Source organism: Chiloscyllium plagiosum, chromosome 14 (genome assembly GCF_004010195.1).
Source record: "Chiloscyllium plagiosum isolate BGI_BamShark_2017 chromosome 14, ASM401019v2, whole genome shotgun sequence".
NCBI classification, from domain to species: Eukaryota; Metazoa; Chordata; class Chondrichthyes; order Orectolobiformes; family Hemiscylliidae; genus Chiloscyllium; species Chiloscyllium plagiosum.
Genome location: NC_057723.1, coordinates 49353413 through 49366694, shown reverse-complemented (window position 1 = coordinate 49366694; position 13282 = coordinate 49353413). Strand labels below are relative to the sequence as shown.

The window sequence follows — 13282 nt, the reverse complement described above, 5'->3', positions numbered from 1 at the left end:
GTACTCGCAGGGTCCGAGCTATGCCTGCCTTTTTGTAGAATACCTGGAGCAATCCCTCTTCCCCAACTACATCAACATCATCCCTCACCTCTTTCTCCACTGCATTGATGACTGTATCAGTGCTGCCTTGTGTTCCCACGAGGAGCTGAACAGTTCATCAACTTCACAAACATCTTCCACTGTGACTTCAAATTAATCTGGAACATTTCTGACATCTCCTTCCCCTTTCTGGACCTCTCCATTGCCATCTCTGGAAACCAACTCACCACTGACATCCACTTCAAAAGCACTGACTCCCATAACTAACTCAACTACACCTCCTCTCATTCGCTCTGGTAAAAATGTGACCCCATACTCCCAATTGCTCCACCTCCACCACATCTGCTCCCAGAATGAGGCTTTCCATTTTGGGGTATCTCAGATGCCCTCTTATTTTAGGGACGGTAATTTTCCCTCCTCTGTGATTAATGATGCCCTCAACTGCATCTCCTCCATTTCCTGCACTTCTGTACCTCAAACCCCCTCCCCGAACAACATTAAGAATAGAGTTCCCCTGGTCCTCACATACCATTGCACCAACCTCCAAATCCAATGCATCATCCTCCGCCGCTCTCGCCACCTACAGACAGACCCCACCATGAAAACAATATTTCCTTCCCCACCCCTATGTGCTTTCCCAAGAGACCATTGACTCCATCACTCCCGTTTCAGGTCTATCCTCCCCACCAACCTCTGCTCCACAGCTGGTACCTTTCCCTGCAACCACAAGAGGTGCAATACCTGCCCCTATATCTCACTTCCTTCCAAGGCCTCAATCCTTCCAGATCCAGCAAAGTTTCACATGCACATCTTCCAATCTGGTCTACTGTATCCGTTGCTCCATGTGGTCTCCTCTATATTGGTTAGAGCAAATGCAGACTCGGAGACTGGTTTACAGAGCACTTGTGCTCCACAAACACAAATCAACACCATCTTCTGGTTGCCATCCATTTCAATTCACTCTCCCACTCCCCTGGCAATATGTCCATTCTATGCTTCCTCCACTGTCAAAGTGAGGCCAAACGCACACTGGAGAAACAACACTTTATATTTTGCACTGGGAGCTTTACATCCCAACAGCCTCACCATCCCACCTACTCTTCCCCCAGCTACCCCTCCTCCAATTTATTTCTGGGCTCCCTTCCCCCTCCCTAGTCCGGATGAAAGGTATTGGCCAGAAACGTCAACGTTCCTGCTCCCCCGATGCTGTCTGACCTACTGTGCTTCTCCAGCTCAGTGTCTACTGACTCTGGCTTCCAGCAGCTGCAGTCCTTACTTGCTCCAGGTGATGAAAAACAAAGCCTGCAATCCTGAAGGTATTTCAGCTGATGAGCTTTTGCTCATATCAATCCTTCATGCACCCATCCTGCAGGTCTGGGAGGAAAAAAAACTCACCCACCTCCTCCCCAACAGACTTTATAAACTGTAACAATTTTCAAGAAGGGACATAAATCGTGCTGTGGAACCTAACAAGGTTGCTGTTTCACTGTTGTACATAGAGAACATTCTCTTGAAATGCCTACATCCTGTTGCTGAGGAAGTCCTGTTGAAGACAGTGTGGATTATATCTCCCAGAGGAACTTCTGAAATGAACTTTGTTGCCAACCCCACCCCAGTAAAATGTCAAGAACAATACCAGGAACTCTTTAACGATTTACTGACCTGATGATATGACTGTAACTTTCCGAGAGGGAAATCTGAAAATGATTCCTTCAGAATCCAGACAATCCTTCAGGTGTCAAGAAAGGCTATCTTTAACTCTCACACCATGTATAATCTATGGGACAGTGGTTATTTACCTCATGAAAAATCTCTGGTGCGAGTAGATGGAATACTCTAATTTCAGTCACTTTTGAGCCAAAATGAAACTGACCACCGCGGTCATACCTGACCTAGATTATACAGACAACTGCAGTGCAACTGTCCATTCTGCACTTCAGGTTTGCAAATTACTCTCAAGAAATTAGCCTGTCCTTGAACATTTCCAACACAGAACTCATACCAAACTTGGCTTGGTCAGTCAAATATTCCACCCCTATATACATCGAAGGAGAGATTCCAAAATATGTTGAGCACTTCACAAGCTTGGCAGCCACCCCTTTCAAAAAGCCACCATTGCTAGGATATACAACCCAAGTCAACTCTGTCAGCTCAGCTTTCTTCAAGCTACAAGTGATAAGTGTTTGAGAACACCAACTCCACAAGTCAACAGAAGCCCTAGTGTGCAGGACAGTTGTTATCACTGTACTCCTGTACTGCAGAGAAAGCTGGGCTGCAGCAGAGAGATTTCCTCAGGAATACTTCCACTACATTCTCCAGATTCGATGAACTATAAACAAATAATTGGAGAGTCCTTCGTGAAGGCAACTCTACAGTATTCAGGCAAAGCTTCTGCAAAATCAACTGTTATGAACCAGTCACAGTATCGGATTGTGGAAAAGTATCTCCCCCCAAGATCATGTTTTCCCATCTAAATGGTCAGCAATCAAGTGGACAGCAAAGAAAACACTGCAAAGACAAACATTTACTATAGCATGGCAGCACTGACCAAGCTGGGACCAGACTTCCTGTGAATTGTCTAATTAGGATGGTAAATAGAGGTTTAAATTAATTTGTGGAGGATGGGAGGATTAAATTGGAGGAAATTTAGCAAAGTTGCTAGAGTTCTTTGAGGATATAAGAAGCAGAATTGATAAAGGGGAACCAGTAGATATTGTGTATTTGAATTTCTAGACAGCATTTGTCAAGGAGCCACATAAATGGATATGGCAAAAGATAGCAGCTCATGGTATTGGGGATAACATATTAACATAGATTAAGGATTAGTTAACTCACAGAAAACAGAGTCAGGATTAATGGGTCTTTTTTTCAGTTTGGAGAGTAATAGAGTAATGCAAGGATGGACTTCAGGGCCTCAGTTATCCACTATCTATATTAATGACTTGAATGAGGGACAAAGTATAATTTGTCCAAATCTTCTAATGAAACAAAAATATGTGGGTGAGCACGTTGAAGACATGAATTTTTCAACATGATATAGATTGAGTATAGTTAGTTAACCTATCTGCCAAGATTTGGTAGGAAAATGTGAGATCATGCACTTTGGCATGACGAATCAAAAGAATTATTATTTAAATTGAAAGAGACTTCTAAAAAGATAGCACAGAAAGATCGGGTGTTGTTTGTGTGAACACAGCATGTTAGCAAGCAGGTACATCAAGTGATGAAGACGGCAAATTGAGTTTTGGCCTCTATGTTTAGTGGATTGGAGTTTAAAAAAGAAAATCTTGTAACAACACTATACTGTGTTGGTGAGGCCATGCCAAAACGGTGTATGATTTCGATATGAGTTTAAGGAAGGATTTATTGGCATTGGAGCTCAAAAGAGATTCACTAGGCTGATTCCAGGATGAATGGGTTGATGTATCAGAACAGCTTAGATCTTATTCATTAAAGTTTAGAAGAATGAAGAGTGATCTTACTGTAAAACATAAGATTCAGAAGAACCTCAGGAATAGATGCTGAGACGATTTCCACTGGAATCATAGAGATGTACAGCATGGAAACAGACTCTTCGGTCCAACCCGACCATGCCAACCAGATATCCCAACCCAATCGGGTGAATCTCAAACTAGGGGTCCTAGTACATATTATTTTAAGTCTGAAAGGCGAAGAAATTTCTTCTCCCAAAGGGTAGTGAATTTCTGAAATTCTCCATCCTAGAGTTATGAAGGCTAGATAACTGAAAATATTTAAAAGTGAAGTAAAGAGATTTTTAAATATCAGGGAGTTCAGGAGTTCGATGTGCACCTTTGTTCTGAGACTATGCCCTCTGCTCCTATACATTTCTATGAGGGGAAACATCCTCTCAGCACTTATCCTGTCAAGCTTCTTAAGAATTCTATTTGTTTGAATGTGATCACCTCTCATTTTTCTAAATTCCAGCTTGTTTGGCCTTTGCTTTCAGGATAATCCTTCTATACCAGGGATCAAACCAATGAACCTTTTCTGAAGTGGCCCCAATGAAATGATATCTTTCCTTAAATAAGGTGACCAAAATTGCTCTCATTCCTCCACATTCCATTAGCCTTTCTGATTACATGTTGTCTCTGTGTGCTGGCTTTGCATTTCATGCATGAGATCCCACAAGTCCCTCTGTGTTGCAATTTTCTGCAGTTTTCCCCAATTAAATAATCTACTTTTCTTTTGTTCTTCCTTCCAAAATGAACAAGTTCACTTTTTCCAATGTTATACTCTACCAACAATTTAGCCACTTATTTGACCTACTGTCAAGCAGTTTGTATCCCTTTCACAACCTGCCTTTCCACCTATTTATTTTTGTTTGTGTCTCTCTGTATGGAAGGAGAATTTAAGTTAAGGTTAGAGTTTTAGTTATTTGAGTTATATGCTGAGGGTTCATAATGGTTTGCTGAGGGTAAAGTCTATTTATTTTGTAAAAATTATTTGTTATGTACAAAGCCCTACTCCATACTTACTGTCGACCTGGGTGTAAAAGACAAGCAAGCTGGAGAATACTTTCCAAAATCTTTAATTTGTATCAATTCCAAAACTAACAGGTCTTGATCTTTCATGCACTAACTCTGTGCAGCATAACAACTGTGTTACAGAAAATCCACCACAAAGCTGTAATAATGTTTAAAAGGTTTTATATCCTCTCCAGTCAATCAGTCACTGTACTCAAACATCCACAGCTTCCACCACTTGAGTGTTATAATTGCATTATGCATGCGCTACAGGGGAATCTCAGTAACACCTCCTTGCCATGCATCCTTTACTTACGAGAAGTCAAATTGCAGAAATGTAATGCAAACATCATTGTCATTAGACATATCTGGCAATAACTACATTGTTGCTGAGTCAGTATCCTGAAATTCCCTATGCTCATGGGAGCATCAGTGTCTCAACAATTGACAAAAGGCTGATTGTGGTGGTGGTAGTGCTGCTGGTGGTGATGGAGTGGGCGGGGTGTGGAGGGGAACCTTGTACTCCAGATTTGGTTCCTTGGTATGAAAGGAAGAACTGAAAACTGGGAATTCCTTACTTACCTAATGAAAGCCCAGCCATGAATCACACAAACATGTGGGTGAAATCAGGAGGTCAGAGAGGATGGTGGTAGTTTCTCGGAACAAAATCAGGCAGTTCCCTTAAAGTTTCATCTCTGTCTCAGAATACCTGGCAGATGAGAGTAAGAGGAATTATAACACCAAACCCCTCCATAGCCACCCCACCAATTGGATCCACCACTGAAAATGAGCATTGTAAAAATTAGGTGGGCAGCACGGCAGCACAGTGGTTAGCACTGCTGCCTCACAGCGCCAGAGACCCGGGTTCAATTCCCAACTCAGGCGACTGACTGTGTGGAGTTTGCACGTTCTCCCCGTGTCTGCGTGGGTTTCCTCCGGGTGCTCCGGTTTCCTCCCACAGTCCAAAGATGTGCAGGTCAGGTGAAATGGCCATGCTAAATTGCCCGTAGTGTTAGGTAAATGTAGGGGAATGGGTGGGTTGTGCTTCGGCGGGTCGGTGTGGACTTGTTGGGCCGAAGGGCTTGTTTCCACACTGTAAGTAATCTAAATCTAAATCTAAATCTAAAAATAAAAATAAGGCTTGGCACTGGAATTAAACGCATTTTCAATCATTTGTCAGTTGCAAATTGCGTATTGTCGCAAAGTATGCCATTAACATTAACAGGGAGGTGAACAACTATTTATGTGCAAGTATTTTGCGTGCAATTCTGGTCTCCTTCCTATCGGAAAGATGTTGTGAAACTTGAAAGGGTTCAGAAAAGATTTACAAGGATGTTGCCAGAGTTGGAGGATCTGAGCTACAGGGAGAGGCTGAACAGGCTGGGGCTGTTTTCCCTGGAGTGTCGGAGGCTGAGGGGTGACCTTATAGAGGTTTACAAAACTATGAGGGGCATGGATAGGATAAATAGGCAAAGTCTTTTCCCTGGGGTCGGGGAGTCCAGAACTAGAGGACATAGGTTGAAGGTGAGAGGGGAAAGATATAAAAGAGACCTAAGGGGCAACTTTTTCACGCAGAGGGTGGTAGGTGTATGGAATGAGCTGCCAGAGGATGTGGTGGAGCTTGGTACAATTACAATATTTAAGAGGCATTTGGATGGGTATATGAATAGGAAGGGTTTGGAGGGATATTGCCCGGGTGCTGGCAGGTGGGACCACATTGGGTGGGATATCTGGTCAGCATGGACAGGTTGGACTGAAGGGTCTGTTTCCATGCTGTACATCTCTATGACCCTATGACTCTAAGTGCAAATTCAATTCAAGGCTGGTACACAATTAAACACAACTCCAGAAATTGCTGCCCAAAATTCAGCACTCTGCCATTAGCTTTGTTTCATGTTAACTGTCCCACCATTGAAATACACTGAATGGTGTGAACTTCCATTTTTCCAACAGTAACAAAGCTTGCCACAAAGCTAAGTTTTGTCCATTTCAGTCAAAATATCATTTTAAAATGCATAAAACACTCATTTAAACGATTAATCTTTCTGGCATTTAAAACTAATATCTGTGTGAAGCATCATTCTTTAATTTTTAGTTTTGCTGGAAAATTTTAAAATGTCAAATTTTAATTAGCTTTTCTAAAAGCAATCTGTCTTCTTTTTTACCCACACTTAAATCAAACCATTCCTTCATTTATTTTATTTTTCTGTTCCTAGTTTGACATTGAATTTGCTACTCTAGTTTACACTTGCTTCACTGTCCTTGCATTATTTCACAGTTTTTCAGTCTGATTGCTAAGGAGATACCATGTAGGTAACCCTGTTCACTCACATTCAAATAATGTTTCTATGCCATCACCTCAAGCATTCAATAATTTGCCACAAAAATTGTTTCCTGTTCGTAACATTTAAAGGTAGGTCTAGCAGATTGCTGACACCATGAATTAGTCTATGATAGCAAATTATGGTTCAATATTTTGGATTACAGTTGTGAATTTCCATTAGGTACAGGATACATTTGCAACTTGACTCTAGAAGATTTTCCTGCATTTTGTCTTTCTATGCCTTTAGATCAAAGTAATTACTCCATCTTATATAACAACATGATGTAAGCGTTACCATCCTTATGATGGGTTCCACGATGAGCCTTGCATATATGTCTTCAATTATTTATTTCTGTTACTGACATTTTCCAATCAATTGCAATGTTTTAAATCTTGTAACAGAACAGTTTATAACAATAGAGAAAAAATTGCACTTATAAGAGAAAACTTAAAACTTTGACCACATCACTTACCACCTCACTCAGCTTGAGGGAAACAAAGTTAAAAATCACACAACACCAGGTTATAGTCCAACAGGTTTAATTGGAAGCACACTAGCTTTCGGAATGTCGCTCCTTCATCAGGTGATAGTGAAACAATGTATTCTAAATAGAGTTCCTGGTTGTGGCGAACTGTTTTAAAAGGAAATGTGATTTGATACTGCTTGAGTACTTCCACTTTTCCAAGTGACATGTGGTGCACTGGCAGGATCAGTACTTAAAATCCTAGCCATTTACAATTATATATTGCTTATCAAGATGGGAACTAAATGTAATGCATCTTAGTTTTCAGATGACACAAAGTCAGGTGGGAAGGTGAACTGTGAGGATACAGAGATGCTTCAGTGTGATTTGGACAAGCTGAGTGAATCATCAAATGCATGGTAAATGAAATATAATGTGAACAAACGTGGTTATTCATTTTCATAGCAAAAACAGAAAGACAGATTATCTGAAAGGCAACAATTTAGGAAAGTGGAAGGTGCAACAAGACCTAGGTGTCTTTTACATCCGTCACCAAAAGTAAGCATGCAGGTGCAGCAGATGGTGAGTTCAACAAATGGTCCTCATTCAGAAAGGATTTGAGTACAGGAGAAGGGGTGTCTTGTTGTAAGTAAATAGGGCTTTAATGAGACCACACTGAGTAATATACGTAGTTTTAGTCTCCTTCTCTGAGGACAGATGTTCTGATTATGGAGGGAGTGCAACTAAGGTTTACCAGACTGATACCTGGGTGACAGGATGATGATGGAGAGACTGGATCAGTTATGATTAGGACAATATTCACTGGAGGTTAGCAGAACGAGAGGGAATCTCACAGAAACCTATAAAATTCTAACAGCACGAGACATGGTCAATGCAGGAAGAATATTCCTGATGACCGAGGAGTCCAGAACGAGAGGTCACTTTAAGGATATGGAGTTGGCCAATTAGGATGGAGAGGAGGAGAAATTTCTTCACCCAGACAGTGGTGAGCCTATGGAATTCTCTTTCACAGAAATGGGTCAAGACCAAAACATTGAATATTGTGAAGAATGAGTTAGGTGTGGTTCTTCAACTAAAGGGAACAAAAGGTATTGGAGAAGATAGGAACAGGATTACTGAGTTGAATGATCATTGGTGATCATATCAAATGGTGGAGCAGGATTGAATGGTCGAATGGCACACTCCTCCTCTTATTTGCTATGTTTCTTTGTTTCTGCAAGCACTTAGCCCACTCTTAAATAGCAGACTTATGCTATTTACAAGGTCGCTGATGACAGCACCATAGTCGGTCAAATCTCAGATGGTGACGAAACAGACTATAGACAGGAGGTGGAAGACTTGGAAAAATGGTGCACTGAGAACAACCTAGCTCTCAATGCCGGCAAAACCAAGGAACTCATTATTGACTTTCGGCAGAATGTTACTCATGCTCCCCTACACATTAACAGCATAGAGGTGGAACGAGTGAAGAGTGTCAAGCTCCTGGGAGTGGTCATCCATGACAAGCTTTCTTGGACTTTTCATGTGGACGCACTGGTTACAAAGACCCAAACAACATCTCTTCTTCCTCAGGCATCTGGCAAAATTTGGTGAATACCCTTGCCAACTTTTATGGATGCACCATCCAGAGCATTCTGTCTCACTACCTGGTATGGCAACTGTACCATTCAAAATCGGAGACAGTTACAGAGAGTGGTGAACTCGGCCCGGACAATCACAAAGGCCAACCTCCCATCTATAGAATCCAGGTCCACTGTCCAGGAAAGGCCACCAGCATTCTCAAGGATCCGTCCCACCCTGGCAACGTTGTTCTACAACCTCTACCATCAGGGAGAACGTACAGAAGCCTAAAAACACGGACCAGCCAGTTTCAAAACTGTTTCTGCCCTACTATTGTTAGAATACTGAATGGACTCACAAACCCTTAACATTCTCCTGTACCTGTGTTTTTTGATTTTGCCACTGTTTACTTATTATTTACTTAACTCCATGATCTGCCTGTATAGCTCACAAGACAAAGCTTTTCACAGTGCCTCGGACAACGTGATAATAAATTCAATTCAATTCTTAGCTAGTCAGATACTGAAATGTTTGGCACAGCAGCATGGGTAAATAAAGTGAAGAAATGACCAGGTTTTAAAGGTAAATAAGTTGCTCAAACAAGGTTGCATGGACGTTTTAGGAATAAAATAACATAATAAACAAGGCAGTCTGTCAGACTTGGAGAAACCTTTGAGTAATTCTCTCTAGTTACAATGCCACCACATTCTCAAACCTGAAGGTTAGATGAATATGTAATTAAGTTTCCACATATTTAAATTCTTTTTAAACAATATCTTACAAATCTAAAACTTATATTTAATGAAAGCATAATGGTAGCAATAATGAGATTATTCAAATCTTGGTTGTGGGGAAAATTCGACTCAATCCAAAGTACGAAAATCGAACAGAAAAGCTTACCCTCATTAATGTTGATCTCCCAGAAACAGGTATTCCAGCCAGTTGGATCAGTACATTCAGGTCAAACCGAACGTTAGTCTTGAATGATTCAAATAGAACAGCAAATTGAAGCAGCTGTAATTAGGTTACAATTTACCGTATTAGTTTTCCAAAACGTGGTCTTGACAAACCGGTTTTTCTCAGCAGTTTCTGAAACCACACTTGAATGCTGCTATCGGCGACCTTAAACGAAGGAAGATGTTTTTGTTTTTACGCTGCACTCTTGTGCCTGCAAATTGAAAGTACAGATTTATGCCTGGTCATCGTAAATAGAATTATTTACTGGAATGATTACAATTCAAAAACAGCACTAGCACAAAACCGTTCAAATATAGTGTGTTTGTTTCTTCCAAAGTGCTTCATTCTGAAATTCAAGCAATAAAAAAAGATATATTTGCATGCCTATGTCAGGATGAAGTACATTTAGATAATACATACATTTGGGTTAATATTTCCAGAGATTCAATCGAGATCCCTGGGATTGTCTCACAAATGTTTGTCAAATTGCGTTTTGCAAGGTCAGGGGGTGGGCACTGAGTACGCAAAGGCCGGTTCTCGTATTCCTCTTGGACATTGCTGGACTCGCCCATTCAGGCTCACCCTCCCTTAAACCGGGCTTATTCAAGATCTGGAGCACCAACTTCTCAGATTTAAAAAGGGAACAGACAGGAAAATGCAGTAAAACCAACAAGGGGGAAAAAAACGTAGAAACACTGTGTACTCAACAAGTCAACATTCCTTCCACAGAACTTATTGCGTAAGTCCAGGAGAGTTCAAAGTACACTTTACAATCTTTTCGTCTCGGGTTTATATAGCGTCTCTACCTAAAGACCAAAAAGTCTAGGTTCAGGACTCACCTGCCCCCTTTCATAACACAGGAGTTATTTTAAAATATCTACGGTTCCTCTTCTAAAGTTGTACTTGTATACCTTTAAAATAAGCGTGAATTTAAGCAAATCACACTTCCGTCTTATAAACAGTGTGAAAACTGTACATTAGGTTGTGGACAACCTTCTCATCTGAAAATACAACATTATAAAATGTTTGAAATAAAAACCAAAAGATTTCGGGTGTTGTAAATCAGAAACAAAAACCGAAATTGCTGGAAAAGTTAAGCAGGTCTGACAGCATCTGTGGAGACAAATCAGAGTTAACATTTCTGGCCAAGTGACCCTTCCTCAGAAGCCTCTGATCTGAGATGCTGTCAAATCTGCTGAGTTTCTCCAGCGATATCTAGTTGTTTCAGATTTCCAACATCTGCAGTTTTTGAAAAAAATTATTAAAACAAAATTTACACTGTTGGCAATGTAAAATATTTCAAGTTTCTACATTTATAGTTTTTTAAATCTTAAAACGTAAAAGAAACATGGTCTTTCTCCTTACCTTCTGTTGGCTGACTCTACCCACTGCCTCTCCTGCTCACTGCTCCTCTAGTTGGTTACCTCTTCTCCTCACCAAGCCTCTGAAACACTACTTATCCTGCCCATCCTCCATCTAATTCACCACGTCTCCCACTCACCAACCCCTTCGGTTCACCTCTTCTCTCCCTCACCAAAACTCTGGCTCACTGCATGTCCCCTTCATCGACCTTCTAGCTCACCATCTCTCTGATTCACTGCATCTCTACCTCACTGTAGTAAACCCTACAAGATGCATAATGAATAAAACAAAATGTGCAGTGTGTTGATTTGTTTTGCAGAAAGGCATTTTTTGCACAGGCAGCTGCTGCTGATTACCATTCACCTGACCTTTTTGTCTGCTGCACTGACAAGCCTTGGCCTGCTTATTTGCTGCTAGGCAGCGGGCATCCCCAGTGGAGGACTGTCTACACAGGAGTCCTCCCATTATCTATTGGGGTCTCCCAACCAAATGTTTATTTGGCAGTGTTGTGGATCCATGGACCATGTATGTATTAGTTGTGGCTGATTGCACCCATTTGTTGGTTATTTGAAAAATCTTTTATTGTGTTTTTTTTGGTTGCACTTCAGTCTTAACTCCTGATCTTTGGGCATCTGGTGCAGAGGGGTATGGGCAAATCAGAGAATCTCCTCATGGGTCTACTCCTGGGTCTAGCTAGGCTGACAATACACAGGTCCAGGCAGAGGGCTGTGGGTGGGATCATATCTGCAGACTGCCCCTCTTCCATGGTTATGTTTGTGCCTGGGTGTCCTTAGAGAGGGAGCACACTGTGTCCATCAATGCTCTTGATTCCTTTAGAGAGAAGTGAGTACGGTGAGGAATACACTGCTTTATTTTCCCCTCCAAATTCGTATGAGTTCATCCCTTCACACTCTCCCTCACTCCCCACCCCCTCACTCACAATGGAGTTTGCATGTAACCTTCTAATTGGGTAGACAATGGCCCAGTGGTATTATCGTTAGACTGTTAATCCAGGAACTCAGGTAATGTTGTGGGGAACTGGGTTTGAATTCTGCCACGGCAGATGGTGGAATTTGAATTCAATAATAATCTGGAATTAAGAATCTACTGATGACAATGAAACCATTGTCAGTTGTTGGAAAAATCATCTGGTTCACTAATGTCCTTCAGGAAGGAAATCTGCCATTCTCAACTGGTCTGGTCTACATGTGACTCCAGTAATGTGGTTGACTCTCATCTGCCCTAAGAAATTGCCAGCAAGCCACTCAGTTCAAAGGCATGGGCAATATATTCTGGCCAGCCAGTGATGCTCACGTCCCATGAGTGAATAATTTTTTAAAAATTGGCTGCATGGGTGATTTTTAGTGTCGGTTAATAGTTTAAAAAAAAAACGGTGATTTGGTAGTGGGTGAGTCATTGATGGTGTGTGGTAACACTTCTAGATGTGAGAAACAAGAAAAGCAGAAACTGTTAAGGTGGCCCTGTAGTAGTGTCTTTGCTCTGAGCCAGGAAGCCTGGATTAAAGTCTGACCTGCTACAGAGTTGTGTAATATGCCTGTATAGGTTGATTTTTTTAAAAAAAGCAGACACAATGGAGGAGATGATGGCAAAGTAATATTATTGCTAAAGTGTTACTCGAGAGACCTAGGTAATATTCTGTAATCTTGCATTCAAATCCTGCTATGGAAGGTAGTGAAATTCAATTTTGCCTACAGCCATGCAAGTCTGAAAATCTTAGAATCTTAGAAACCCTTCCTATTCATATACCCATCCAAATGCCTTTTAAATGTTGCAATTGTACCAGCTTCCACCACTTCCTCTGGCAGCTCATTCCATACATGTACCACCCTCTGTGTGAAAAAGTTGCCCCTTAGGTCTCTTTTATATCTTTCCCCTCTCACCCTAAACCTATGCCCTCTAGTTCTGGACTCCCCGACGCCAGGGAAAAGACTTTGCCTATTTACCCTATCCATGCCCTTCATAATCTCTATAAGGTCACCCCTCAGCCTCCGACGCTCCAGGGAAAACAGCCCCAGCCTGTTCAGACTCTCCCTATAGCTCAAATCCTCCAA

At 41.4% G+C, this 13282-nt stretch overlaps 1 protein-coding gene across 6 annotated transcripts in view; it reads right to left on the bottom strand.

The window, feature by feature from the left end:
- The window catches only part of arhgef37 (Rho guanine nucleotide exchange factor (GEF) 37), a 231892-nt gene that overhangs the window by 152440 nt on the left and 66170 nt on the right, over positions 1–13282 (bottom strand). For 3 of the 6 annotated variants that reach the window (XM_043703767.1, XM_043703768.1, XM_043703769.1), the window contains 2 exons: positions 9792–10059; positions 5106–5232 (listed from right to left, as the gene is read on the bottom strand). In XM_043703767.1, the coding sequence (XP_043559702.1) occupies positions 5106–5124 (19 nt within the window). In that variant the 5' untranslated portion in view covers positions 5125–5232; positions 9792–10059. Of the gene's footprint in view, positions 1–5105; positions 5233–9791; positions 10060–10268; positions 10469–13282 lie in introns of those variants that run through there. The other 3 variants (XM_043703766.1, XM_043703770.1, XM_043703772.1) reach the window with 3 other exon arrangements.